The following is a 27168-nucleotide window of genomic DNA, read 5'->3' on the forward strand; positions in this document are numbered from 1 at the left end:
CCGTTCACCCATCACTCACCTCAGGGGGGGATGCTGGATACGGGGTGCATGTTTGGTCCAGGCACCTGCCTGCCTCTGCCGGACCACAGCCGCCTCTGGCCGACAGAGGAGAAAATGCTCCAGCGCACATGAAAAATGCCTTCGGGATAGCACTCTCTCTTCGTCTGACACTGACACCCTACACACACACACAGGAGAGCAGGCACGTACGCACACCTTACACCACCAGTGTACCCCGCTCAGGTGCCTCTCACACCCCCAGCCACTTTAGACTACTGTCAGGGAGGCAGGCATGGCCTTAATGCTTGACCCCTCCCAGGCTGATGAGAGATGCCTGGTAGTAGTCCTTGCACAAAAACACACACTGACATATCCACACACACAGGATCCCATAGGTCACTGTGACAGCTGGAGCCTCTCTCCCCATTTTTTCTACCTCCATACTTTACTGTGCCCTCCAACCCCACTAAGGGATCGCACAAATCAGTACCATGCAACACTGCATTCAGAGCACACCAGTCAAAAACAGTGGGTTAAAAGCAGGTGTCCACATGTGTTATTTATTTGGTTCACGTCTCTTCTTCTCTTTGTTGTAGTCAAAACACAACCACGGATGATAAAGACATATCATGGAGGAAACAAAAAGACAATGTGAATTCATCAAATCAAACAAAATGCATCATTGTAGCACCGCTGACATAAGGTATGCCATCAGGAAATAAGCACAGTAGGTTACTAAATGACCTGAGATATAATACAAATACAGTTTTTGCAAAAGTTGAACCCTCAAAAAACAAATGCACTTGTATGGTAAATGAGAGCAGTAGTGATATGAGACTTGTAATCTTATCTTGTGGCTAAAAATAAGGCTTCTAATTTTGCACAGAAGTGTTTCCATGTACTGCAGAAAAAAGTATTAACATCAATCAACCGAGACACCGCACTACAATCAGAAAATCCATAATCAATGCCAGAAAATGTAGAGTGTTCCTAATGTTCAGTTAAGAAATAACTTACAGGTAAACAAAATGTTCACATACATGTATAAAACATAGGTGTATGAACAATTAAATAAATTAAGTTGAAGATGAGTCTGTTATTGTAAAAGAGTCCTATAGGTGAGGAATCTGTTTAGAAGAAGAATTAGAATAATTAACCAATGATAGGAGTTGGATTCTTTTGGGAAATGATGCAGTTTCACAAATAACATGACAATCATAATATAAAATTTTAGCACCAAATTATAAGCAAGAGAATAAATACACACATAAGAAATATGTAAGTAAAATAAGATTACCTCTGTACACAACAGAGCCAGAGAGCCATTTCAGTGTTTAGTGGGTCACTGTGATGAACATGAACTACATAATAGTTTGAGGATACAAATCTTTTAAAACAAATTTATACATATAAAAAGAAAAATCACAATTTTAATTTGTGATTGATTCCTTATATTTAACCCTCCTCTACTCAAACATGTTTTGCTTCTTGGTACTTCACTTGGATGATTGTGCAGAGTGATGTACAGGCAGTTTGAGGATGTTTCTGCAGTTTCTCTGTGCTCACCTTAAATCTGACATATAGATACAATCATGATTTTGAAACATCTAAATGCCAGTCATGCTCCAATATGCAGCTTAAAGAAGTGTGATATGGAAACCTGAAGCCTCCAATGCACATACACTGAGGAAGGACAGTAAGTTAAGAGACATCCTGTGTCAAGTAGTTCATCTTTTGAAATTAAGTACCATTGCTCAATGACTTTCGGATTTCGAGTAGATGCACTTTTGGGTTATTTAAGCGGATGATAAAGAAAAAATAAAAATCATATATAATTTATTATTCAAAGCAGAGTATTTTTATATATCTTAAAATCCGTCTGGAGGTCATTTTATCATGAAACATTCTCTGCCTTAACGTTTATGGCTCTTCTGCTGGACCATATTTTTGTAGCTCACTCGCCTGCAGTCCCTGTATATGTGGATCTTGGTGTTTTATTTTTCAGAATAAGTATATAAGTCACTCATATATTTCTAAATCTGTTTTAGAGGCATTTAATTTCCACCAGAAATATGCTTGGCATTCTGTTATACTGCCCATCAAGTTTTTTGTGGACACAAACATGAAAAAACTTAATGTTGGTAGCGGCGGTCCAGTTACAAGAAAATCTCAGATTCAGTCGCATGTCTCGTCCAAATGCCCTCAAGAAAGAAACCGAACCCTTAACAACTCATTAAACGTCAAACTGGAAAGCAAAAGAACCGCTTTCAATCAGCAACAGTAGCAGATGTGATGCAGGTATTTGTGTATACTACTAAGAAGTCTGTAGAACCCTGGACTTTAAATCTTGTCTGGGGTAGGTTTAGGGTTTATGGTCCTTTGAGGGCCCCTCACATGCCAGGTTCACCGGTTGATTATCTTGAGCTCCGGCCTCAGTGATGGAGCGTCAGTTTCTGACAGCCAAGTACCAGTTTCACAAAAACATAGCAATACAAACATCACCTTTACCAAGATGATCTTAGTAATGCTTCACACAGCCAGGCCCTGTGTTTAAACGTCCAGTCAGGAGTTTGCACCTTTGCTTGGGTTATGTGGTTTTGCTGCCTGCTCTTCTCCTTCTTAGGGACACAGAGAAGTTCAACAGTCCTGGGGTTTGGTGTAGCAGTGCTGAAAAGGGAAAAGAAAGCAAGAAGACATCAGCACTATTTGAAAATCAAAAGCAAATGTTCTGGGGTTTCTGGAGGAGAAGTAACTGGTGTGTAGTCTCCCGTGTGCTTGGCTTTGAGGAGGTAAAACGAAGACAGCCTCAAGCCTGGCTCCACGCTGGGTGCAGATTAAAATAACTGTCAGGAGACAGGAGCAGCTATTGAGGGAGACAGGGTGACACACAGAGTGATGGGGCTCAGCCTCTCACACTTCATGACACAGTATTTCACTAAAGCTGGTTCAGCTTTACAGCTTGTGTGTGTATGTGTGTCCGTTTTGTTTTAGCTTGACAACTCTGTGTCTGAGTGTGTGTGTGTATGGCAATAGGAGCTTAGGTATACCTTCACTACAGGTGGGGCCCAGCCAGGTGAGCGGGCACAGACATCGCCCTGTCAGCCCATCACAGCGGGCCCTGTGGGAGCACTTGCACAGCAGGGAGCAGTCGGGGCCAAAACGATCCCCACTGCAGTCTGAAAGAGAGGAAAGGAGAGAGAGATTTAAAAAAGGAAAAGAGTTTCTGCATGACGGACACACACAGTGAAAGGGGGAATTTTTTAAACGTCTGCTACTTAATTTCTAATATCTATTTTAGATTCATGTTTGTCATGCTAATACTAGTGGCTTCCTCATGGTGACGCCTACCTTTTTCACATCTCTGTCCCGTCCTTCCTGGGGGACAGAGGCACCGTCCAGTCGACGGGTCACATGGGGCCTCACCAGCACAGTCACATGACTTTGCACAGCTTAGTCCAAAACTGCCAGCTTCACAGCCTGTAAACAAGAAAACACAGGTACTATATACATGGCATATGCACTAAATTCTACTTAGTGATAAGAAAATGTGCATTCACATTTTCTCACGCAGAAATGAACACATGCAGATAGAACCAGGTCCATCTCTGGAGCCTCTGGCCGCCTTACAGCTGCTCTGCAGTGCTCCGTCATATCTCCTGCTGGGACTGAAGTGGCCATTTAGGCGCTCACACTGTGACGGAGAGCCCCGTGAGCAGGCAGGAGGGTACAGGGATGTAACAGGAATGCATTAAGCAGTCGGGAAACACCTGTCTCTCATCAAATAACCAGCCTGCCCTGCCTGCCCACCTACCTACTAGCCTGTCTGTCTGCCTGCCAGAACACACTCGCACAGCTTTTTGGGAAATCTCTTATTCATTTCATGCTCATATCTGCCCATGTGCAACTGCAGCTGGGCATCGGGGGGGCTGATTTTTAATGAGCACAAGCTTGTGAGTGTGAGGATGACAGTGTTTCTGTCTTGAAATATGGGATATCTGATTTCTTTAAAAGGAACGGTAACTTCACATTTTTTCAATTAATTCAAAATCTTTTTCTGTTTCATTTTACATTTAATCATTTTTGATGCATCTTATCTTCTTGGCAGTCCACTGAAAATGTTAACATGTACTTCTAAGGATTTCAGTTGATAAGTAACCTTTAGAATCTCAAATGTACTCACGTCTTTGGCATTGTAGCCCATAGTAACCTGGTGGACATACACATTGGCCTGTCACATGGTCACATGACTGTCCCACCTTACAGTCACAGGCATGGGCACAGTTCACTCCAGAAAACCCTGAGGGGCATTCTGGGAGACAAAGAGTTTAGGTTAAAGTTACTTGTTTCAGCTCATGGATAAAAATGGTCATGTAATCATATTGTCTCAGATAGTCAATAAAATCATATCTGTTTCAAAGTGTCAGCAAGACAAGAAGTAATCTTATCAACAAGATTATTTTTGTACAATAAGTGAGGGTTGTACATACTGTGTTGACAGGAGTGGCCGTAGTATCCAGCAGTACAGCTACAGGTGCCGGTAAAACGGTCGCAGGTCCCATTGTTGAAGCATGGACAGTCTTGTGCACAATCATGCCCATATTTTCCCTGTGAACAGGCTACATACACACACACACACACACACACACACACACACACACACACACACACAAAGTGGACTGTAACTTCCAAATTAGCAAATTAGTGGTGGGTCGTATAAGGCTAACAGCAATTATTAGCATTTAAAAGCTATAAAGAAAAAGATCTGTCAATCAGCATTTTGAACAATTGAAAACATTATAACTCAAAATTCTGTAATAAAAACAGAACAGAAATACCATCAAAAAATAATGAAATAAAATACAAAATAGGGGATATAAGTGAGTCTTGAGAATGTTTTTTTTAAATGTCAATTGAGGCAAATTATCAGACAGTAGAAGTAAACCACTCCAGTGTTTCAAAGTGATTTCTTCACCAGTTTTGTTGTTTGTTGTTGTTGTCAAGTTTTCATTTCCCATGAACAGAACATGTTTTTGTTTAGTTCTAATTATTTTCTGTTGTGTCTACAGCCTCTGGAGTTGTACCTGTGTCACATTGTGGTCCAGTCCAGCCTAGTCCACACTTGCAGGACCCGTCTGTGGGGTCACACAGGCCCCCGTTCTGACAGCTGCACGTGTTTCTGCACTGCAGACCGTAGCGCCCTCTAGGACACGCTGGAGAGACATCCAGAAAACATCAGCATGAGACTTCTGTTCTACTCAGCAATCACACCAACGGGTGTAACATATAGATAACACACTGAGCACAGCATGTGCTCTGTCTATCTGTCTCTTTCATACACACACACATATACAAGATTGCGCTAACCACATTCATGTTTATTTAAGCAACAGTTCATTAAAGAGATGGCAAAGTAGCCTAATTTGGCGCTGATATAAAAGAATAATCATGTTTCTTTGGGTAATTTAGATTGGGAGCACAATAAGCATGCCGCCTTTGATTTCCCTGTTTATTTGTTTGCTTCCTTGCCAAATCCAGCGACACGGAACACAGAGTAGAGCTACTTATAGGTTTCTGTAAACATTCAACAAGAGGAACTTAAGAGGTGGTATGTCCAAGTACATGCAGGAGGCTAAAGAAGAGAACATTTAGCACAAGCAGCGCTGGAAAGCCCCGCTCGCAATCCAGCTGAATTGCTGATAAAAGGAGAGATTAAGAAAACCCCACTCTGCCTCTGTTTCCCGGGAAAACAGCCCTGTGATCATCAGAGGCCTCACACTGAGGAAATGGAGAATTTGTTACTTAAATATACAGTGAGAAATGTTGAAAAATACACCCTCATTTTAGTGGTGGTTTCTCCTGTTTCTGAAGAACTAATTAGGGCCAGTGGTTCCCACTGATGCATGTCAGCCTCAGTGGTGACTCTTTGTATACTCCAGAGAATGGTAAAAGATAATACAAACCATGTTTGATATCTGTATCTCAAAGCTGAACGAGGAATTGCTTTAGTAATTTTGTAGATAGTAATTTCTTCTTGCCTCAAAAAAGAAAATTCACCAAATTTTTAAATTGCCAGTATGTATTATATTTACTACATAGCAGTATTAAGTCCATTATACAAAATTATATGCTTTCAACCAAACTGTATTTATAAATACTTGTATTTTTTTCCCCTTGCTTCTCTAATTAAGACATCTTAACTACTACAAAATATTATTTATATATCAGACTTTGATTAAATTGAGTGTATCTGAATTATTCAGAATGGTGTACTATGAACCAAGTAAACTTTCTAATTGTTGAGTTGTATCATAAACAAAGGAGCTGGTGTATCATAGCCCGCCAGCACGAGCCAATTAAAAACACCAGACCACAAGACATCAGTTCAGAGTTACCTTGTTGGCAGGACTGTCCCACCCTACCAGGGGCACAGATACACCTCCCAGTTGCAGGGTGGCACTGCCCTCCTTCCCCACAGGAGCACAGCTTAGCACAGTCCTTTCCAAAGTACCCTCTTGGACAACCTGTGGAAATAAACATGCTTTCATTCACACAAAACTGTGAGTCAAAAATTAATGAAGATACTGTAAATATCTTTGATCACAGGCTCTGTGGGTCACCTCAGCAGTGATGGACCAGAATTTTCCAGTGCAGCATGGAGACTGTGATGACACTAAAACACTGACTCCAAGTAATGATAACAAAGGGGCGCCGAGAGACAAGACACTTTTCCATTCTGGAGTGCAAACAGGTGCAAGGTTTCCTGACTTACTTATGCTGCAGTCAACTCCAATGAAGCCAGGAGGACAATAACAAGTTCCAGTCCTGAAGTCACAGCGACCACCGTTGATGCAGCTGCACCTGGACTTGCAGTTTGGCCCATAAGTCCCCGCTCGACATCCTGGAGACAAACCATGACGACAAGGAGGAAAGGGGATAAAGAGAGGAGAAAAAGAGGGAGGAAGGTAACTGCTGTTATGCTGTTTAAGTATTTGGGCCAGTTTTTTAAGTTTAGGTCATTGCAGTTTTGCTTTGTGCTTGAGGGAAATTCTGTGTGAACACTTAATCAGTTAAAAATCAGTCAAAAGTTCACTGAAGTTCTGACTGGCTTTTATTTATGACTAATATGTAAATCTTTGACTTCAACCAAAAGCCACAAATCTGGCCAAATATGTACCCTGCTCCCATATTTTTCCCACTCAACTCCCTGTTTAACTAAAGGCGTATTAGCACATGTCCAATATTAGTCCACACTGACAGCAGAAAATAACAAAAACTTACGTAGCTCACAGTGTGCACCATAGTAACCAGGTAAGCAGCTACATTTCCCCGTCACAGGATGGCACTGCTCTTGATCACCTGAACATTGGCACAGCTGGCTGCAGTTTTGACCGAACACGCCAGCAGGACAGGCTGGGATAATATATTCAAAAACATGTCACATACTGTGGATGTACTTAAAATATACAGCTTTCATGTTATACAATTTTGCACACAAAAAATGAATGAATGATTGCTCAAAAATTCATCTCAAACATGACAGCAGATCATTGCATTGTACAGCCATGCATGGTTAAATTAAGACACAGGGGACTGACACAGGCACACATTCAGTGGTTTGTGGGAACAAATACAAATGCCATTTCCCTTTCCTTCCTCAGGTTCCTCTGTGAACATACTGGGACATTCAGAATTGACTGGTAACAAAACCAAAACTCCCAGCAACTTTCCCTGGTGCCCAGATGGACATAGAGGGACATTCTTTCACACACTCTTTTCTGCATACACACGTACACGCTCATCACAATAATGAATGGAGTCCATGGACAATCAGTCATAGCGAACAAGATGAATCTGTGAACCAAACATGTTTTCGGGTGAGACCGCGGCACTCAGCTACTCAGTCAGGCAGCAGCAGGCAGCGTGGGGGACAGATAAGAAAGGACTCCAGACTAAAGAGGCAATTACAGTGCTGTCATTATGCATGTCTGCCTTCCAAAAGCCCTTATCCGCCGCTGAGGAGACAAAAACAATGCCTTCTGTTTTACTTGGCAACCGGTGTGTAACATTTATCAGATGTCTGGGGAGTGTGTGAGGAGAGGAAGGGAATTGAGGCGGCGAGGGGTGGAGGAGGCAGAAGGAGAAGGAGTGCTGAGGTGCTGAGGAGTTAAGCTGCTCATATATAGCCCTAAAGGGTATGGTCTAAATAATGAAACATTAGCATAAAGTCCTGTGACAGTGAGGCTTTAGTGCTGGTGTGGAGTGCATTTCCTGGAATGGAATAAACAGTAATCTTTCCCAGGAGGACGAGGGAAAAAAGGAAATTTTAATTAGTATTAACAGAAGGATTCTTGGTGATCACTTCAATCCCATGGCGCCTTTTCTTCCTGATGGGAGTGGTGCATTGTTGTTTGACAGTGTTTCTATCAACAAGGCACAAATGTCAGCCAAATGGTCTTAAATGTGTAACAGTGATATTAGACATGTGCCAAGGCTTTCTCGACAGCCAGTTATACATAAAAGACATCTGAGAGATACAAAATGTCCACTTAGAGAATTTAAGATGCCCTCTACAAACTGAGAAAAACATCTTACCTTTAAAATACAAACTTTACTGACTATTTATGTGATATAGATTTGTTTTACCAAGGTAGGAGTTCTTTTTATTCTCACTTTTCTCACAGCCAGGTCCTGTGAGTCCAGCTGGGCAGCCACAACTCCCTGTCTCATGGTGACAGGACACCCCGGCCTGGCACTGGCACCTCTGGGCACAGGAAGCACCATAGGACCCTGGGAGGCAGGCTGCAGGGGGTCGACACACACATGCAAGCACACACACACACACACACACACACACACACACACACACACACCCTTTACCCTAATGTTCAAAGCTCCTCTATTCCCTTTTTCATTCACTTGCAACTTCCTCAGTCCTATACACACTCACGTTTGTCGCACCGGCCTCCTCTCCAGCCTGGCTCGCACTCACAGCGGCCCGTCACATGGTGGCAACTGGAACTATGGACACAGTCACACCTCTGCTCGCAGCCCTCTCCAAAGAATCCCTTAGAACAGGCTTCAGACAAAACACACAGGCGTTCACGTTCAGCATGCAACATTAAGAGCCTGCAAACAAAGCTTTTTAACATTTTCAGGGGAGTTTTGTGCTTATTTACCCTGGGCTAATTGCACAAATTGTTTTGACACAGCAGGTTTTATGATTCCAGGAGTAAGTAAACTTTCATTATTGTTTTGCTGCTGTCACACAGAAATGTTGGCAAACACAGCACAGAAGGAGAGAAGAGCTTCAATTCAAGACAAGGCTTCACAGTTAATTGGAAATGAATGATGACCACAATTATTTTTTGTTTCTTAGCTTTTATCTAACTGTATCAATATTGGTATTTTAGCGTCTGGATTTATTTTACTGTGATTTCAATGTCAGCATTTTATTTGTCTTGTCTCTTTAATCCCAATTTCTTATTAATGGCCTATCAGTCATCTGGGAAGCACATTGAGCCGCACTAACCTGTACGAAAGGTACTACACAAATACAGGTTGATTGATTGATTGATTGAGACAAAAAAAAAAAAAAAAAAAAAACCGGCGATCGTCAGCGATACTGACATTTAAAATCCGTGCCCCGCTCCTAGAAAACTCCTCTGTACATCAAATCAAGCGCTCCCTCACCTATCACCTGTCCTGCCGGTGCGCGCGCACCCTGCAGCAGCCGGTCACAGATTCAAATCAAATGTTTGGAGCAGGTGGTGAAGTGAACTGTCCTCGTTGTTTGGAAACATTTCGGATTCAGGGCAAGTGATGTTAATCAAGAACAAATCATGTGCAAAGAGTGGCTTGTGTCTGCGCTGCAAAGCAACACACCTAGCTTGTTCAAGCACGTGGAAAAAAAAAACCCAAACTGCAGTGGGATGAAAGCGTGAAGGCCAAGAGGAATAAGTCACCGGTGTTGCCTCACTGAATCACTGTCCTTGTCCAATGTCAACTCATCCATAACAGTGACATTTATCCATCTATCTCCCGAAGACAGACTGAAGTAATCCATGGAATCGCATTTCATTTGACCACAGGTATGTATCCACACTGAGTCAAATTAATGCTCTTTACTTGTTTTAATTTTGTGTTTTTTTAAAAAGTGTTGGTATTGGTTGGTAACAATTTTATTTATTTATTGCTATTTTGCTTCTGGGAAATGCACTGAGAATAAGGGCAAGTCTTAAATTAGCGTGCAGCACAACGTGGAAGTGGATGCGGCGCTGTGTTTATTTAAAGGGAAAGTACAATCAAAATATTTTGTCCCTAAAATCAGTGAATGATCGTGAAAAATAATCGTGCAGCTTATTCAAGACACTGTTGATTAAAATCTAAAATATGCTAAATATAAACGAATATGTTGTGATACAACAATGCTGATGAGAGGTTCAGGAAGTCACCTGACTGACAGAGCTCCCCTGTCCAACCGGGCTGACAGACACAGCTTCCTCTCACTCTGTCACATCTCCCGCCATTTGTACAACTGCAGGCCTGGGTGCAGTTCTCTCCATAGCGTCCTTCCTCACACTCTAGGAGAGAGGGAGAGGGAGGAAACCTCAGATAGAAGTTACATTCAAGAAATGATGTATCTCACAAATATAAAAGTCTAAGGACAGGCATGTGAATGGGATAAATGTGAATGGGATGGGCTCCAGCCTCCCTGTGACCCACAGACATTAGAGGATGGCTGGACAAATGGATGGATGGAAGTTAGGAAGTAGAGCTTACCTAACTCACAGGCAGCTCCCGTCCAACCAGGTGGGCAGGAGCACTGACCAGTCATCGCTATTGCAAGAGCCCCCGTTCTGACACAGACACTGGCCAGTACAGTGTTCCCCATATTGTCCTGCAGGGCACGCTGAAATCACATAACACAATTAAATGAATGAGATCGAAGATGAGCAAGTAATGAACACATTATTAAACTTTTAGTAATCATCAAAATATGAGAATAAAATAATATCCATCTCACTATCTTAGCATCCAACGCCCATGACTGATATAGTGTGAGATGTATTGTAATTTGTCTCAATTGTCTCAAGTAGGGGAGGGGATTTGAGAATGAGGGTTGGTTTTTCAGTCAGTCTTTGCACATCTATTTGTTATAGAGAGAAGTGCCGAGAAGACAAATGACAGCTGGGACGAAGCAGCCCCAACAAAATGTAGTTCAAGTGTTAAAGTAAAAGGGGTGCTTTGGTACATTATTATATATGACATCATTAGATGATTGATACTGAAGCAAAAGTGTGTCTGTGTAAGCAGCTTGTTACTGCTAGAGATGGAGCTAGTTTGAACTACTTGCTTACCATTTGTTTTATTCATGGAAACAGCAGATACATCTGAGGGGATCATGAGATGATTAATGAGAGAGGGAGGGAGAAAAAACAAAGTTCTGATTCACAAATCTGTTTTCAGTTTTTGAACTTTTGCTCTAATCTTTGATTTTTGGTAAGATATTGGATCATTTGAACATTTATTTAAATTAAACCATGTGAGAAGTTTAGAGGGGGGAAAAATCACTATTTGGTGAAGCTGTTAACAGCTAACAGACATCTGAAATGTGACCCCGACTGCACACTGCTTTTTGTAAGAGGTCACAAACCCAAAAAGTTGGAAACCACTGGTATAATCCTTGACAATGTGTTGTATTTTAAAAGCTTGTCATATTATCCATTGTGTAAAATGTTCATTCTAAATGTAACTGCTGTCAAATAAATGTGATTGAGTAGCAGTAATATTTCCCTCTGAAATGTAGTGAAGTGCCAATATAAAGTAGCATAAAATGGAAATACGCAAGTTAAGGAGAGGTAACTCAAATTGTACTTACACTAAGTACAGTAATTGAGTAAATTTATTTAGTTACTTTCCAACACAACATTTTTGCAGTGTTTTCAAATTCAGGATTTCAGTTTAGCTGTTGTTCAGATAGTTTTTGATTTGCTGATGTGTTTTCTTTATAGTTCCACATATCCATTTTTGTTTGATAAATTTCTGAGCACTGTGAAATTCAGCTGTCAGACTCCTTAAACTCACGTGATTTGTGTAAACCGTAACAATGAACATCACGATACATTTACATCTGTCAAATACACACCAGCATGTTTTAAGAGTCTCCTTACTGATCCACAGATTGTATAGAAATGAATGAAACCAGTGGAGGTCTGAACACAGCAGCGTGGTTTGTAAAATGGTTAGTAATGATGTCAGATATCAGGGAGGTTAAGGAAACAGACTAAGCATGCATTGCCGCTGGTGGGGTACTTTTAAGAAAGTAGCAGCAAATATTTTGACAGCTTTGTTCATTGTCATTCTGTGGGAGTGAGTGATCAGATACTCACTCAGTTGGCAGCTGACTCCGGTCCAACCGGCGGCGCAGCTGCATCGCCCGGTGACGTGGTCACACCTGGCTCTGTTCTGACACTCACAGGTCTGACCGCAGTGCTCTCCGAAATGACCCTCTGGGCATTCTGCCCACACAAAGCACACACACACACACACAAGCAGGCACATGCACACATGATAGCATAATACAGCACACACACATACACACACACAAAACACATTCAGCATTACCTTTAAACATACCACAGCTACATCCACTGAAGATGAATAAGGACATTTTAGGGCATTAGGGTTTTCAGCACACATATTGTAAACTTCTGAATGATCAAAGTCCACGATGACATTTGGGGTCTAAGAAAGAGGAAAATGCGCTAATGACAGAGATGCATCATTAAGTCATGCTAGTGGCTTTCTGCTGACTCTGGCTCGGGTAGTTAGGACCACAAAATGGCTGTGGCAAGAGGAAAGTCTTGAATAAGACTGCAGAATGACAGACTAAGAGCTTTAGTGGGCATTTCACTGGATTCATTAAAACAACGGCATGAAATCCTCAAGAAACTTTAGCATGAGAACACTGATTGGTTAGCTACTAAAAGACTCTTCCAAGTTATGTTCTCCCTTTGCTAATGTTGATCACTATAAACACGTGGGTGCATTTATCCAGAATAGACCTCAATTAAACCGTGTATGCCAGAGGGCACCCTTGTCCTCCCTCCTTTCTCCACCCTTACCCATCCCTAAAAAAAGTCATTGGCAATGTCTCATTATAGAGATAATTGTTCACAAACACATCATAGTTGTGTTTAAGGAGAGGATGTCGTGATGGGCTGCAGAGAGGGCCTCCCTCACACCCCGTTTTAATGATGTGGCTTCCATTACCCAGAATGCAGTGTGGTCCTGCCCAGCCGGCGGTGCATAGGCAGTCTCCTGTGATGTGGTGGCAGCGGGCACCGTTCCTGCACTCGCACATCTGGCCACAGTCAAGACCGTAAAAGCCGTCCGGGCACACTGTGGGCCAAGATAAAACATCCGACTGGTTAGAACTGGCAGCTTCACAAAAGAGGAGAGAAAAAGGTTTAGATGCCAACTTTTTCTTTTATTTTGTTCTTTCTCTTCACTTCTCCATCTCTCACTCTCTTCTCCTCCTCCTACTTTCCCTCTCTGTCTTACCACCTACTGAAAATACCAGTATCAAATTGCAGTACCACGCTGCGGCTGTTCATTTGCAGAGCGTCTGCGTTCGTTAAGTGAGCTCATGTCCCACATGTGTGGTGGATCTGGGCCACATCAAAGTCAACGGCGGCTCGGAGGCTGTTCCCTTTTCAGGGTAGGGGGGGCACAGAGAGCCGGTAATTAGAGCACCTGCTGAGTCCACAGGCCCCACCAATACACTGCAAAACAAAGCCAGGTTACTGTGCCCCCCCCCCAAACACATACACATACACACACTTACACCCCTACAGTATTGCTGCTGACGCAAGGAGATACCAGTGTAAGAGTCTGTTTCCCATTCTCAAGGAGAGCCAGAGAGATTGTTTAAGTGTGTGTAGAGTCAATTGACACTCAGAGAGTTTGGTAAACATAGTGCCTCCTATCCACAAGAACCTAGCCAGAGGCCACGGGATGAATGAGCCTTTCCACTACTGGGATGTAAATATTGTCTGTAAGCATGACTTCACCAGAGCAGGAAAGAATGACTCTGTTTATTCACGGCCTATTTTTGATCGCTCAATTTGTCACCAAAGAGATCACAGTCCTAACCCAAGCATGATAGTTGTATTTTGCAAAACAAAAAGTTCTCTCATTCTGGTCTTTATTTACAGGAACACTGCTCTCGCGTTGCCAAAGTCTGACTGATTGACAGCCGCTGCAGACATTTCTCTCCTCGAGTGCAATCTTCTGTTTTCTGTTGCAGTAATAAGTGAGAAAATCGGGGCCCAGTGAGGGTTTGGATAGAGTCAGTCCCAAATTATCTCAGCAGCCAGCAGCTTTTTTTTCATTTATATACTACCTCTTCTATCTATAAGGAAAGCAGTAGACTGTGTTACCAAAGGAAGCCACAAATTGGGAGTGCTGTAGAAATGTGTAACTTGGTGGCTTTATGTATTCTGAATACCACAGTTCTGTACTCAGGGTGTTCCCCTACAGTTTATGCATCATACCCTCCTTCTCCTGCTCCAATTGATGATGCTGTCCACTCCTACATTTTCTCTCTCGAGGCCTCAAATTGGGAAAAAGTATCTTTCCTGCTCAGAAGTTTCTGGCAGTGGCCTTTGCCTTGTTCCCACGCTGACAGCATGACGTCTTTGCCTGCCTCTGTAGTGGTTAGGTTGCGATGTTATTAAAGCTAGCCCACTGAGGATGCTGTCATTTTAAGCCAGCTGTACATTAGGTCTGTGGTAGCGCTGTAGCAAAATGGTTGGTTTATTGTCTGTTGTTTAGTATTATGATAGCAATTGCTGATACCATGGCAACAAGCTGGTCTTTCCGTCCCGCGGGAGAATGTTTCAGGAATGTTATTCTGATATATAATTTATTTTTCAATGAAACAGGGGCTCAACACATCTCTGATGTTAAGATAGAAACATAAAACATCTCAGATGAGTGATGAATGAGGTCTTTCCACCAGGCACAGTTATCAAATCAGCATGTTGAAACACTTTCCTTCCTTTTCAAATGCAGCAAAGTTTACTGCAGCACATCTACTGTGCGTTAAATCTCTAGGGACTACAGCGACACATCTGGATGGCAAAGTTTATTGTTTGTTTATGCCAGCAGGGGGCGACTGGTTTCCATATTAACCGCAGAGCATCCATCTGTCATCTGATATTAGCACACTGTCTGCTTGTGTTTGTAAATGTAGACTCTTCCCTGTGAGTCTTTGTTTATAGGTAGGCACAGAGGATTCAGTCCACCACATACACACACACTCACACACACACACACTGTGCCATCGCTGACAGACTCCATCTCTAGACTAAATGAGCTCTTTAAGACAGGAGGATTATTTCCAGATCCCTGGTTGTGTAAGAGCCACTGCTGTCAGCCCATAAAGCAGGTCCAGGGACCACACAGCCAGGGGAGAGCAGACCACAGAAATAGAGCGGATAGAGAGAACACAGAATAGGACTTCCTGGTGCTATTCAGGGTCTTATACACTGAAAGAGGTCAACACAACAACAACAAAACAACCCTCTTTCTTCAACAATAACACGGATGTTCAATGCCAGTCGAACCAGAGCTCTTTTTACTGTGACCAAATGAACTATTTTGATGCAGACATCAAAGCTAGAAACTAGAAACGGAGCGCAATCCACGTTAATTGAAGAAGTGATCCAGTGTGCAGGGCCCATGTCAGCACAATGGCTTGTTTCCTCCGACAAAACTTGACTGAAATGTTTAGCATCAGCCTCAGCGGCACAAGAATGCTCGGCGAAACAATGCTTTTACCATAGTAACAAGCGTTCTGGGTGCTGCAGTGCCGGTTATTTTCATGAATAATGAGATATAAGCCAGAGTGTGGATGAAAGTCGCCCACGTAGGAGCAAACACTGAGGAGGGAAAAGTCATCTCTTTCCATTTTAATTCTGTGAAACATATGAAGTAGAGAGATCTGGTCCTTCTCACGGTGCAGGCCTCTTCCTGACTTCTCCTGAAGGAAGAGGCCCAGCAGAAGACTGAGAAACTGGACACCTCTGTTTGAGGGGAAAAGGCCTTCAGAAAACAGAATCTGGTCAGACCGATAGCTGTATTTCCACAGCAACGTCCAATCAGAGTGACGTCTACGTCTGAGGCCATTAGACTGTTATGACTAGGGATGTGAAGCTCTGTTCTAGTGTGACATGGCCATGATTTACGATGCCCCACGTACTACGGAGGTGGTATGAATTTCTGGGCCTGGTAGTACACTTACAGTAAATCTTACACTTTGTAATAACATGAGGCCACTTTCAGTCAAAAGACTATAATCAAGAACAAATCTATTACATTGTTAAGACTCTTGGACGGTTGGCATGTCTCACAGTTCAGGACAAATATATTGACGAGATGAATATTAGTTACATGAAGGTTTTGCTATGGCAGGGTGCTTGAAAAGACTGTGCAGCCTATGAAATACAGTCCATCTCTCCCAGAATGACTAATACAAATTATATCTTGGGATTTGTGTGGTTTTAAAATGGTTTTGCTCATGACATTACACGGACAATCTGATGATTCATTGAATCTGTGCGATGATTCACTGAAACTTGGGAAGAGATGGAAAAATCAGAAGAGCATCCTGCAGCGCCCTCTAGTGTATTAGGAGTTAAAGACACATAATGTCACCTGTAGTGGAGAGAAGCAGTTTTGCCTTGACTGAGAATGTGGTTAAACAAATCACTCAGAGCTCAACAAGGTTAGCATGGATAATTTAACAAACAAAACAGACACTGCCTCCTGAAGTTATTCAAACCGATCACTGTTTCCAAAATTAATCTGAATTCAGCTGTTAAAACTTTGCCAACAGGGCATGTTTTTGATATAAATAATGTTAAATATAAAATGTAGAGCTGCAACTAGTGATTATTTTCATTATCCATTAATCTGACAGTTACTTTCTCAAATAAAAGATTCATCATTTGGTCTGTAAAAGGCCAGATAATATTAAAAATAGCCATGAGGCCCAAGGTTAAGTATTTCATAAAATTCTTAAAATGAAAATCTAAATTATATAATCAGGGTGAATGTGGAGCATCTGTGTACAGCTTTCCTCAAGACATTTGAGCATGCATGTGAGCTTTGATTGTGTGAGGTACCTGTGAAAATATATGCCCATGTACATTAAATATTAAGCTCGTTGTTCTTATGAATTCAGTAAAAAAAGTGGGCTGATGTAGAGTGAGTCAATTATTTAGGGTCTGTAAAATCATTTAGTATCATTATTTCCAGATGGTTTAAGGTTGGTTTAAGGTTAAAGTGACCCCAAACATTTCATACATGTTAGTATAGCTTAACTTTTTTCTTAGGAATAGTCTAATAAGTCACTCATCAGAAACAAAAGAAGTCTTACTTTTTTCACAGAAAGTGCCAGCATATCCAGGAGAGCATGTGCAGGCTCCACTGACATGGTCACAATGGGCTCCATTTTGACACTGGCACTGCTGGACACAGCCCTGCCCATAACTGCCATTTACACACCCTGTGAATAGCAGTGTGTTAACATGCAGAACATAAATACAACACAGAAAACATATGAGAGAGTATATTCAGCAGTATGATCTTTAACATCTTAAATCATGATCTTTTAACCAAAATGCAGCCTGTTAAAAACCGTCTAAGTACTCTTGTTCCTTCCAGAACTTAAAGAGGTTCTTATAATGTATTCAAATCTCTAATTACACAGCACCTTCAAATATGTTATGATAAAACATCTAGGAAATTACATTCAGTTTTGTAAAATGATTCAAAAGATGCTATAACTACAGTCACCCCATGGTGGCAGCATTCACTGAACCATTTCTTCTGAAACTCTGATACCTAAGATGTTAACTCACTCTTTTCACAGTGGTCTCCAGTGAAGCCAGTTTCACACACACACTGACCGCTGACAGGGTCACAGCCCAGAGAGCTGTCCTGGCACTGACACTTGTTGACACACCCTTGGCCCCAGTAACCGGATTCACATGCTGTAAAGGTCAGTGAAGTATTGCAGTGAAACTTATGTACAAGATACTGAATGATTTTTTGGTACCTTTTTGGCGACTGCGTAACACTGTAATTTCGTACAAACATACTGAAAAACGACTGGGGTGAAATGTATTATCATTTTTTAGGATAATTACAACTCTTACATGTTGAACAGTCGTGGCCTGTTTTACCAGGAGGACAGACACAGTGTCCAGTCTGTGGGTCACAGCCGGCATCAGGGTGGCATGAGCAGTGCATTAAACAGCCTGGGCCGTGGTAACCTGGGGGACACTCTGTACACAGAAGACATCCATAGGAAACATGCCTTAGTAATCCACTTTGACTGACATGTGATTGATGGAAGTGAAGAATATCTTTACTACATGAGCTGCTTTAAACACAATATAAATATGAAGCAAATCCGATTACAGAATGAAAACATCTGGAATAATGCTTTTATTTGCGACATATAGATGCGAATGATTCGTTAAAACAACAAAATCACATCAAAAATTTTGTTTCGTCTCTTGAATCTCAATGCGATTAAACTCACCAGTATGGCAGAGATTTCCTGTGAAGCCCGACTTGCAGTCACAGCCTCCAGTCTGCCTGTTGCAGGAGCCTCCATTCACACAGGGAGGACAAGTTGACTGGCATTTCAACCCCCAGAATCCATCAGGGCAGTCTGCGGAAAATCAAGTGTCTTTCAGATTAACTGCGCTAAGCCACTTACGTTAGTTAGTTCTTTGTAAAGCCCTAAATCCACTTATGCTTTAATAATTTTGGGGAGAAATGTATTAAATGGATCTGAAAGGGGTAATATGTCTCACCAGGCAAGTAAGCTTCAAAGCAAAGGACAAGTTTCTAAATGGTTTGGTTTAGAGAAGCACAAAGAACACAAACACTGTGGCTGTTCAGTAGGCTAAGAATAATACTGCAAGCTTGTAATGTCAGTGAGTTCAAACTGTCCCTCAACACATTTTTTCCCCCTATAAGCTGCAACGTGATCAGGCTAAAACGTCCCAAAGCTAATATTAAGGAGCAATACCTTCCTGACAGGAGTGTCCTATCTTCCCAGGAGGACAAATGCATTGTCCGGTTATGGGATGACAAGGAGATCCTCCACAGTTACAGGTCAGATGGCAGTTTTCTCCATAGCTCCCAGCTTTGCAGGCTAGCAACACATAATAAAAAACACAATGAAAAAGTAAAAAAACAGATATAGAAGAAAAAACACAAGACAGGATTACACAACATTGCACACATGGGTTACGGGAGAAAACTGCAATAGAGAAATTTTAGAAATAATCATTTTCTGTTTATTATTCAGTCTCTGCCAATAGCCTCTGCAGTAGTAACTGAAGTAAATCGCCCCTGTCATGACCTGGCCCGCAACTTAAGCTAAGTACAATCCAGCAAATGCGGATGACTTTTTTTTTCTTTCTTTTTTTTTTTTTTGGCGTTGACAAACCCAGCAAGCCTAGACCTGGACTGTGCATTAGTGCTGACATACTGTAACTCTGCTCTGTTATCATAGTCCACTCCTCAAGAGACATAAAGTCCTGTTTTTACCAGAGCCTCCTGAACAATATTCTGTATCACTTTAGATCATAGCACAGAAGGTTGAACTTTCCATCAACTGGTAGAGTAAACAGCCAGAGGACACCCTGCTGTGGGGGAACACTCATATTTTTGGTTGTAATAACAGGAACACCTGCACTGACCAGGTGAATTCAAGAGAGCCATATTTATTTCACCTGCTAAATCCACTCAATCCATCAAAGGTAACAGAGAATGAACAGGAGAAGACAGAATAAAGGAGGATTTATTGGTGTTTTGGGAATTGAAAAGGATTGTGACAAAGGTAGAGAAATTCAGGAACTCATTTATAACTATTTGTGTTGTCAAGTGTGACGTAGTTTATCAGGAAGGGCTCGCATTCACACAAGTGTGAAGTATGCAAACAATAACCACACATGTAGACGCATGTATCAGTATGCAGGCCCACGCATTTCACATATTCACTCATATGCTTGTATCAAGTGTATTCACAATGGTTTTCTACTATATAACCACAAGAGGGTGCTGTGGAGGTGAGCTTTGTGATGGACCAAACACTGTACAGAGACGCTAAAGCATAAGTTTGACCTAAAATAACTTGGCTGTGTGCATCTTATATGCTACAAAAACTTGTACCTCTGCACTTTTATAGTTTGATGCACAGTGTTAATTAAATTGCACTGAAGCAGCTTTTAGTCTCACCAAGCTGACATCTATCTCCATAAAGTCCTGCAGGACATCGCTGGCTGCACTCTCCAGTCCTGGGGTCACATGACCCTCCACCTGGACAGTCACATGGCTGCTCACAGCCTGCACCGAAGAAGCCAGGATCACAGTCTGCATTGGGAAATGGAAACATACACACAGAACAAGGGAAGATTAACATGATGGACAGCCAAACAGTTTGTAAAACTATGTAGGGCAGACAGTCACTTGGGTTATTCAAATCTTAACCAGTGATGGACTTGATTCTGTGATCAATTTAGTTATATCAAAGCAACTTCTTCAGCTGGTTTTCTGTTATAGACAATTACATTCAACCTGCACTGCAAGGAAACAGCATGGCTGCACAGTTTATTCCCCCTCAGCTACTGATATTACTGCAGGGAAATAAACTTGGATCTTTACAGTGTTTGAAGCCATGAAATGGTCAAAGGGAAGTTAGGCAGCTAATCCTGAAAATGTTTACCCTGTGGATGAAGTGTAACTTAACACAAATCTTAACCACTTCATTCCTGGGATCTTCTTGAATGCTCAAGCTGTCGTTGAATAAATGAGTTCTGTGAAGTTCCTATACCTTTCTCACACTGAGGGCCATGGTATGCAGCTTTACAGAAACAACTCCCTGTTTTGGGGTCACAGCCAGAGGAATGTTCTTGAACACAGTCGCATTCCTTGGAACAGCCTGCGCCGTGCGTCCACCTGGGACAAGCTGAGGGGTGGACGGGATCGGTTTGAAAACAGACAATAAGCATGCGTTAGGCTGATGCACGACAAAGAATGCTTTCAAGATGTTCTCATTTTTGTATGATATTATACAAAACCAACATACACATGATTTACATTCAAAGTATTGTGTATTTGTATGAATGGAAAGCTGCATAACCCTGCACTAAACCAAGCAAAGTTAAGCAAAGAAAACACATTTTTGCTTGTCAAAGTGGAGGTGGGCATAGTTAATTAAGAAAAAAATGTTAAAATGAAACCTTCTCTACTATCAGATTACATTTAAGAAAACAAACACACCCAACCACCCTGTTATCACAACCTCAGACTTCTGCTAGTTTAAGTCATGTGACCAGTGCCTCCAGTATCCCTTGATTTGTAGAACTTACATACAAAATTATGGTGCGTCATTCATCCTGTCTGAAGTATAATTACATGTCTAACTTAAGACAAGGCTAACTACTTGTGCAAGTGCTTTTCTGCAAAGTTTGAATTCTAAAAATAATAACAGTGGTGACTTTGTTGCCACTGGTGTTGGTTGTTTTCTAGAGACTATATCACAGAAACAAAAGTGCTGAATAAATGGATGCAGAGTGTTACGTAAGACTTTTAAAATTTAAACACTGCCACATCCCCACACAGTGTTTAGAACAATCAATCTGCATGAATTTTGCCAAGACTGTCCCTGCTCAGCAACAAAAACTGAACTCCACTCCACCCTGTCCCTCTCGACATTGGCTCCATGTTAGGTGCAGCTGCAGGCTCTGGTTACACCCTCTCCACCCTCTCAATGTCCCGCTGCAGGATGGAGCAGACAGCTGTGAGAATCTGATAATATTCCTTGGGCACATTCTTCCATCATTCAGTTCAGTCTTAGAAGGGTAAGCAGCTTCCACACTGAGGCACCAGGAGCAAAAATTCAGCACCATGTCCATCCGGAGGCTTAGGAGCAACCCTAAAACACTGGGGAACGTCAATATGGTGACAGAGGAGCTGAAGAATCTTTACTATAAGAGGCTGCTGCCGATAGAGAAATATTACTCTTTCCATCACTTCCACTCTCCAAGCTATGAGGATGCAGACTTTGACAACAAACCAATGGTGCTGGTGATGGGACAGTACTCAACTGGAAAGACAACTTTTATCAGGTAAGATTCTGGTCTTCTAACCTTTGTGCATTTAGAAAAACTTTGGATGTCTTGTGTGTTGGAGGAAAGGGTCACAACAGTGGTGGTTTAAGCCGTGTGTGTGTGTGTCTGTCTTCAGGTATCTCATAGAACAAGATTTTCCTGGCAGCAGAGTTGGACCAGAGCCAACCACTGACTGCTTCAGTGCTCTCATGTATGGTGAGCCGGAAGGAATCATCCCTGGGAATGCCCTCACAGTCGACCCTAAAAAGCCTTTTCGCAACCTTGACCCCTTTGGAAATTCTTTTCTGAACAGGTGATGGGACTTGACAGACAAAAAAAGAGGCTTAGAGAGGTGATGGGAAAGAGAGAGAGGGGACTGGGGATTTTAAAATAATTTTTGATGTAATATCTTGTTTCTTCCAAAAGTTACTACTTTTTTTTTTACTTTCTTTGATTCTTTTCTTTTTTCAATGCAGGTTTCAGTGTGTTCAGATGCCAAATCCTGTCCTTAAAAGCATCAGCATTATTGACACACCGGGCATCTTAACTGCTGCAAAAAGAAAACTGAGTCGAGGTGGGGTTGAATATCTTTCTGATTTTTGTTTTCAGAATCAGGAGGAATAACTGGCTCTTTACTTCCATACATTAAGTTTTAAACAGTTAAAGCTGGACAGCATTGTTGCTGTCGGGAGGATTCAAATTCCCGGTAAGACGAGAGTCAGTGGATGCAGTAAAATAAGAACATTTCAGCTCAACATAATTCAAACACTTAAAGTCAGAAGCAAAGCAGATGAAAGTAATATGACAGCAAAGTTGGGAGGAGACGAGCAGTAAGGAGCTGAGCAGTCTTCACTTTGTTTTATGGACACATTAATCTATGGGTGTAACTGAAATGGCCTGAAACCAGTGAGGACCACTGGGATATGTTATATGTTCCTCTACATTTTGAGGACTGAGGCTCGCCCCATTACAGACAGTGTTAATGAAAACCCTATGTTTTTGTTCCTTATCCTCAGGCTATGACTTCCCAGCAGTGCTGCGCTGGTTCGCTGAGCGTGTGGATCGAATCATCCTGCTGTTTGATGCACATAAACTGGAGTTCTCTGATGAGCTCACTCGGGCCTTTGGGGCCCTGAGCAGCTACGAGGATAAGCTGCGTGTGGTTCTCAACAAGGTCGACAGGGTGGACTCGCAGCAGCTCATGAGGGTGTACGGTGCCCTCATGTGGTCGCTGGGGAAAGTGTTCCGAACCCCCGAGATCCTGCGGGTTTACATCGGGTCTTTCTGGTCAGAGCCGAGACAGATGTGTGACCACTATCAGCTGATAGAGCTGGAGGAGGAGGATCTTTTGGCCGACATAAGGAATCTCCCACGCAATGCTGCAGTACGTAAGCTGAATGACCTGGTGAAGAGGGCACGCTTAGTAAGGGTAAGAGATCTCCTCATATAGTCAAATGTAATCCATACTTTATTTTTACAAACCCAGCTGCAGTGATGGTGACTTTGTGTCTCTTTGATCCCTTCCTAGGCTCACGCACACATTATCAGCTATCTTAAGCAGGAGATGCCGACCATTTTTTGCAAAGAAAGCAAGAAGCACAATCTGATTTACCAGCTTCCTGTAATTTTCACCAAGATCCAGCAACAGCATCGAGTCCCAGCTGGAGATTTCCCTGATTGCACCAAGATGCAGGTCAAATATTACTTTTAATTGCTGTATTTATACCTTCTTTTTTTAAATTAATTTACCTAAATGTGTTCTGAGAGCCTTACATGTGATTGCAATATCTCCAGGAGAAACTTCTGAGCCAAGATTTCTCAAAGTTCAAGACACTGAAACCAAGTCTAATGGCTTCCTTGGATAAACTCCTGACCACCGACATAGCAAACCTGGTGCCTTTACTTCAAAAACAAGAACTGAGGAAGAAATCCCTCCCTGGTGTGTTGGATGGTGATTTTCTTGGAACATTCAGGCCTGAGCATTACAAGAGAGATCCTTTCAAGGAACTCCCCAGAGATGATGAGAGCAGCGAGGCAGATTTTGTCGAGTGGGTGGTGGAGAAATACAAGCCAAAATACGATGAGATTTTCTACAACCTCAGTCCAAGTGAGGGAAAACTGAGCGGCACCAAAGTCAAAGAGTGGATGACGACCACGCTTCTGCCTAACTCCGTGCTCGCTCATATCTGGAGGTTGTCTGATGTGGACGGAGATGGCATGTTGGACAATGAGGAGTTTGCTTTAGCAGTCCACCTTATTGAGGGAAAACTGGAGGGCCACTGGCTCCCGCGAGAGCTGCCTTCTCACCTGGTGCCACCGTCAAAACGGCTAAGTACAGCCAGCGAGGATGAGTAAACATGGCATCAAAAGGAAATGGAGGGCTGTGGATGTGTCTTCATTATATGTAAAATGTGTATATAATTTTCTAATCTTCTTATAGCAGTTTGATATAAAAAAAAAACCCTAAGTGGACAATGCTTGTTCATGAAGCTGAGAAGGTGTTTTCCACTTGTAAATTAACAATCATGACACCAAACCACAATTACGATTGATGGTTTTGATCTCTACAAACTTTTCTCATCATATTTTCATCTCCAATTTCACTTCTGTATTCTGTATGATAAAAGTATGGAAGTAATTCTAATCTTCAGTTTAAAACCTTTAGGTTATATATTGGTTTTTACACTCACATAATCATAATGTATTTCTTATTAATGGCATTAAACTTTTAACAGTACTGTTTGATTGCGATGGCAACATCATCATCATCATGCAGCGTGTATTATGGTAAGGTGAGGTTGGTACTCACGCAGGTGGCAGAATCGACCATATAATCCTGGAGAGCACAGGCAGGCTCCATACAGGCGATGGCAGTGTCCATTGTTGGGACAGTTACACTTTCTTCTGCAGTGTTTCCCAAAATAACCTCTTGGGCAACCTGTGAATATGAATAATGCCAGAAAGCTGTTATATTTTCAGTAAGATGCCTGCTTCTGTAGAATGTACTCCACTGTAATAAGAGCAAGGGCCAACTTTTAAACAAGGTAAGTTAAAATCAAAAACAGGACACAGGGTCAGTTTGTAAGACAACATCTTTAAGAGTTTTAAGGACAAATCAGTCTTCAACTGACCTGTGAACAAATTACAAATGACAGTCTATGATGAGAAGCAGGCAGATATTGCTTCACATCAAAGGGTCACGAGCAAAAAATGTTGGAAATGGAACCACTGAACTAAAGCCTAGTTGTTGTATTCACACTCTTGTGGCTGCATGTCTGCTTAAAGTGTAGGGGAAAGAGTATATACAAACCATCCTCACAGAGCAGGCCTTGTACCCCTGGGGGGCACAAACACTTCCCAGTCACAGGGTCACACGAGCCTCCATTCTGACAACGGCACAGACTGTTACAGGCCTGCCCATAGGTCCCCTGTGGACAAGCTGTAGAGAGAGGGAGAGAAGGCGTGGAGCATGGGAAAACAGCACTGACACCTTAATATCAGTGCTACTAATTGGATCAAATTGTGGGAAATGCAAGGTCTATGCACTGGCGGTGAGAAGTCAGTCAACACTTCCACCTTCCATCCTGTCTTTCCCCATGGTGTGTGCCCTTCTGACACTCTTAATCTCTCTGGCCTTGTTAGCAATTACAACACGAGCCATCTGGCTGTTTAAGATGTGCTAGAGTGTTACAATCCATCAAGTGAATGTCTGCTTAAATTCCATGTCACACTTTCTTTGCAGCAGTTTTATGTCACTCCATGGGAAGATAAATCAGTTTAAAATGTCTATGGAGCTAACAGCATTATTACATTTGAAAGAACAGAAAGGGGTTAGTCTAACGAGAATAACTGATCTAAGTTTTCTCTGCACAATTTTTTTTCATACATACAATCAAGTGATACCATCATTCATGCCTGTTGTGATGTGTACGTGTGGAATCACAACCAAAGTAATAGAGCAGTACACTGGGTGGGGTTATGGGGCTTTGATTCTGCTTCATAACCATGGAATTGATACTGGGGTGTTTCTTAAGGCATGTTGAGGCATGTAGAACACACAGAGCTGTTTAAATACCACAAAATGCTTTTATTGCTCCACCAATAATATGAAAAGTTGACAGGTTGCCCCTAGCCATTTTATTTCCTGTTTGGCCAGGATTAAGCATTTAGAGCCATGAAGATAGACAGGTTAGAGCAATCTTTTTGCTGAGATTTTTTATATCTAACAGAGATGTGGATTGTGGATCAAATCGTGTAAATTGTTAAATATTTTATTCATTTTTTAAAGGCCAAAGTCCCAAAATTATCACCAGCTTTTATAGACCACTATCCTATTACCTTCTCTAACTATTCCTATATCTTTGCTCCAGGCTGTAAAACTGGACATCTACTCCACCTGGAAATGCTACCCATGTCCAGACCCATCACCTTCAGGGTGTGCATCCGAATACTGCCACCTAAGGTACATGTTTCTAAAAGTGACAGATTGCTTCTAACGGGTTTATCCCACGTGGCTCTCCTCTTATGATTACCAGCCCGACTCAGGTTCAGACCAAAGACAGCCATTAATCATGGAGCTGGATGGGGAACAATGCAGCCTTGCTTTCTAACCCAGTAGTGGACATCCTTGGCCTCAGGCTGTGCTCTTGCTGTGGGCCCTGGCCTCACTCCAGTAGCAGACAGATTGATTCCCCCGGTGCTCTTGTGTTCAGGAGCCCATAAACAACCCAGCCTCCCACGCAGAGGAGCCGACAGGTTTTGATACATGGCCCTGGATCGATGCACACTGGGAGCTATCTCATCTCTCTATAACTCCACCACATTACTGTGGGTAGCTCAGATAGACCTAAAGGAGGATGCGTCCTGTGGGAAAAACCAGGTGTGTGTGTGTGTGTGTGTGTGTACACTGAACATTATCTGCTTGTCATATATATGATCTGGACATAAATTATTCATTTTGGTCTCCCATCCA

The 27168-nt window shown here is 42.1% G+C and overlaps 2 protein-coding genes across 2 annotated transcripts in view; one reads left to right on the top strand and one right to left on the bottom strand.

The window, feature by feature from the left end:
* Nucleotides 1–546: 546 nt before the first annotated feature.
* The window catches only part of megf6 (multiple EGF like domains 6), a 56977-nt gene continuing 30355 nt past the window's right edge, over nucleotides 547–27168 (bottom strand). The window contains exons 15-36 of the mRNA XM_018681133.2: nucleotides 25507–25635; nucleotides 25006–25134; nucleotides 20918–21052; nucleotides 20323–20457; nucleotides 19109–19234; nucleotides 18614–18745; nucleotides 18225–18353; nucleotides 17928–18059; nucleotides 17444–17572; nucleotides 13273–13401; nucleotides 10452–10580; nucleotides 8948–9076; nucleotides 8671–8799; nucleotides 7279–7410; nucleotides 6770–6898; nucleotides 6393–6521; nucleotides 5082–5210; nucleotides 4488–4616; nucleotides 4181–4309; nucleotides 3349–3477; nucleotides 3048–3176; nucleotides 547–2667 (exon numbers count right to left, since the gene is read on the bottom strand). Of these exons, the coding sequence (XP_018536649.1) occupies nucleotides 2588–2667; nucleotides 3048–3176; nucleotides 3349–3477; nucleotides 4181–4309; nucleotides 4488–4616; nucleotides 5082–5210; nucleotides 6393–6521; nucleotides 6770–6898; nucleotides 7279–7410; nucleotides 8671–8799; nucleotides 8948–9076; nucleotides 10452–10580; nucleotides 13273–13401; nucleotides 17444–17572; nucleotides 17928–18059; nucleotides 18225–18353; nucleotides 18614–18745; nucleotides 19109–19234; nucleotides 20323–20457; nucleotides 20918–21052; nucleotides 25006–25134; nucleotides 25507–25635 (2807 nt within the window). The 3' untranslated portion in view covers nucleotides 547–2587. The remainder of the gene's footprint in view (nucleotides 2668–3047; nucleotides 3177–3348; nucleotides 3478–4180; nucleotides 4310–4487; nucleotides 4617–5081; nucleotides 5211–6392; nucleotides 6522–6769; nucleotides 6899–7278; nucleotides 7411–8670; nucleotides 8800–8947; nucleotides 9077–10451; nucleotides 10581–13272; nucleotides 13402–17443; nucleotides 17573–17927; nucleotides 18060–18224; nucleotides 18354–18613; nucleotides 18746–19108; nucleotides 19235–20322; nucleotides 20458–20917; nucleotides 21053–25005; nucleotides 25135–25506; nucleotides 25636–27168) is intronic.
* Nucleotides 9710–24933, top strand: LOC108886331 (EH domain-containing protein 2). Its single transcript, XM_018681132.2, has 8 exons — nucleotides 9710–10088; nucleotides 17939–18067; nucleotides 21816–22214; nucleotides 22333–22509; nucleotides 22673–22770; nucleotides 23213–23625; nucleotides 23725–23889; nucleotides 23991–24933. Exons 3-8 carry the CDS (start codon nucleotides 21994–21996, stop codon nucleotides 24549–24551), a joined length of 1635 nt encoding a protein of 544 aa, XP_018536648.1. The 5' UTR covers nucleotides 9710–10088; nucleotides 17939–18067; nucleotides 21816–21993; the 3' UTR covers nucleotides 24552–24933.

The sequence above is a fragment of the Lates calcarifer genome, linkage group LG21 (assembly GCF_001640805.2).
Source record: "Lates calcarifer isolate ASB-BC8 linkage group LG21, TLL_Latcal_v3, whole genome shotgun sequence".
Classification (NCBI taxonomy): domain Eukaryota; kingdom Metazoa; phylum Chordata; class Actinopteri; family Centropomidae; genus Lates; species Lates calcarifer.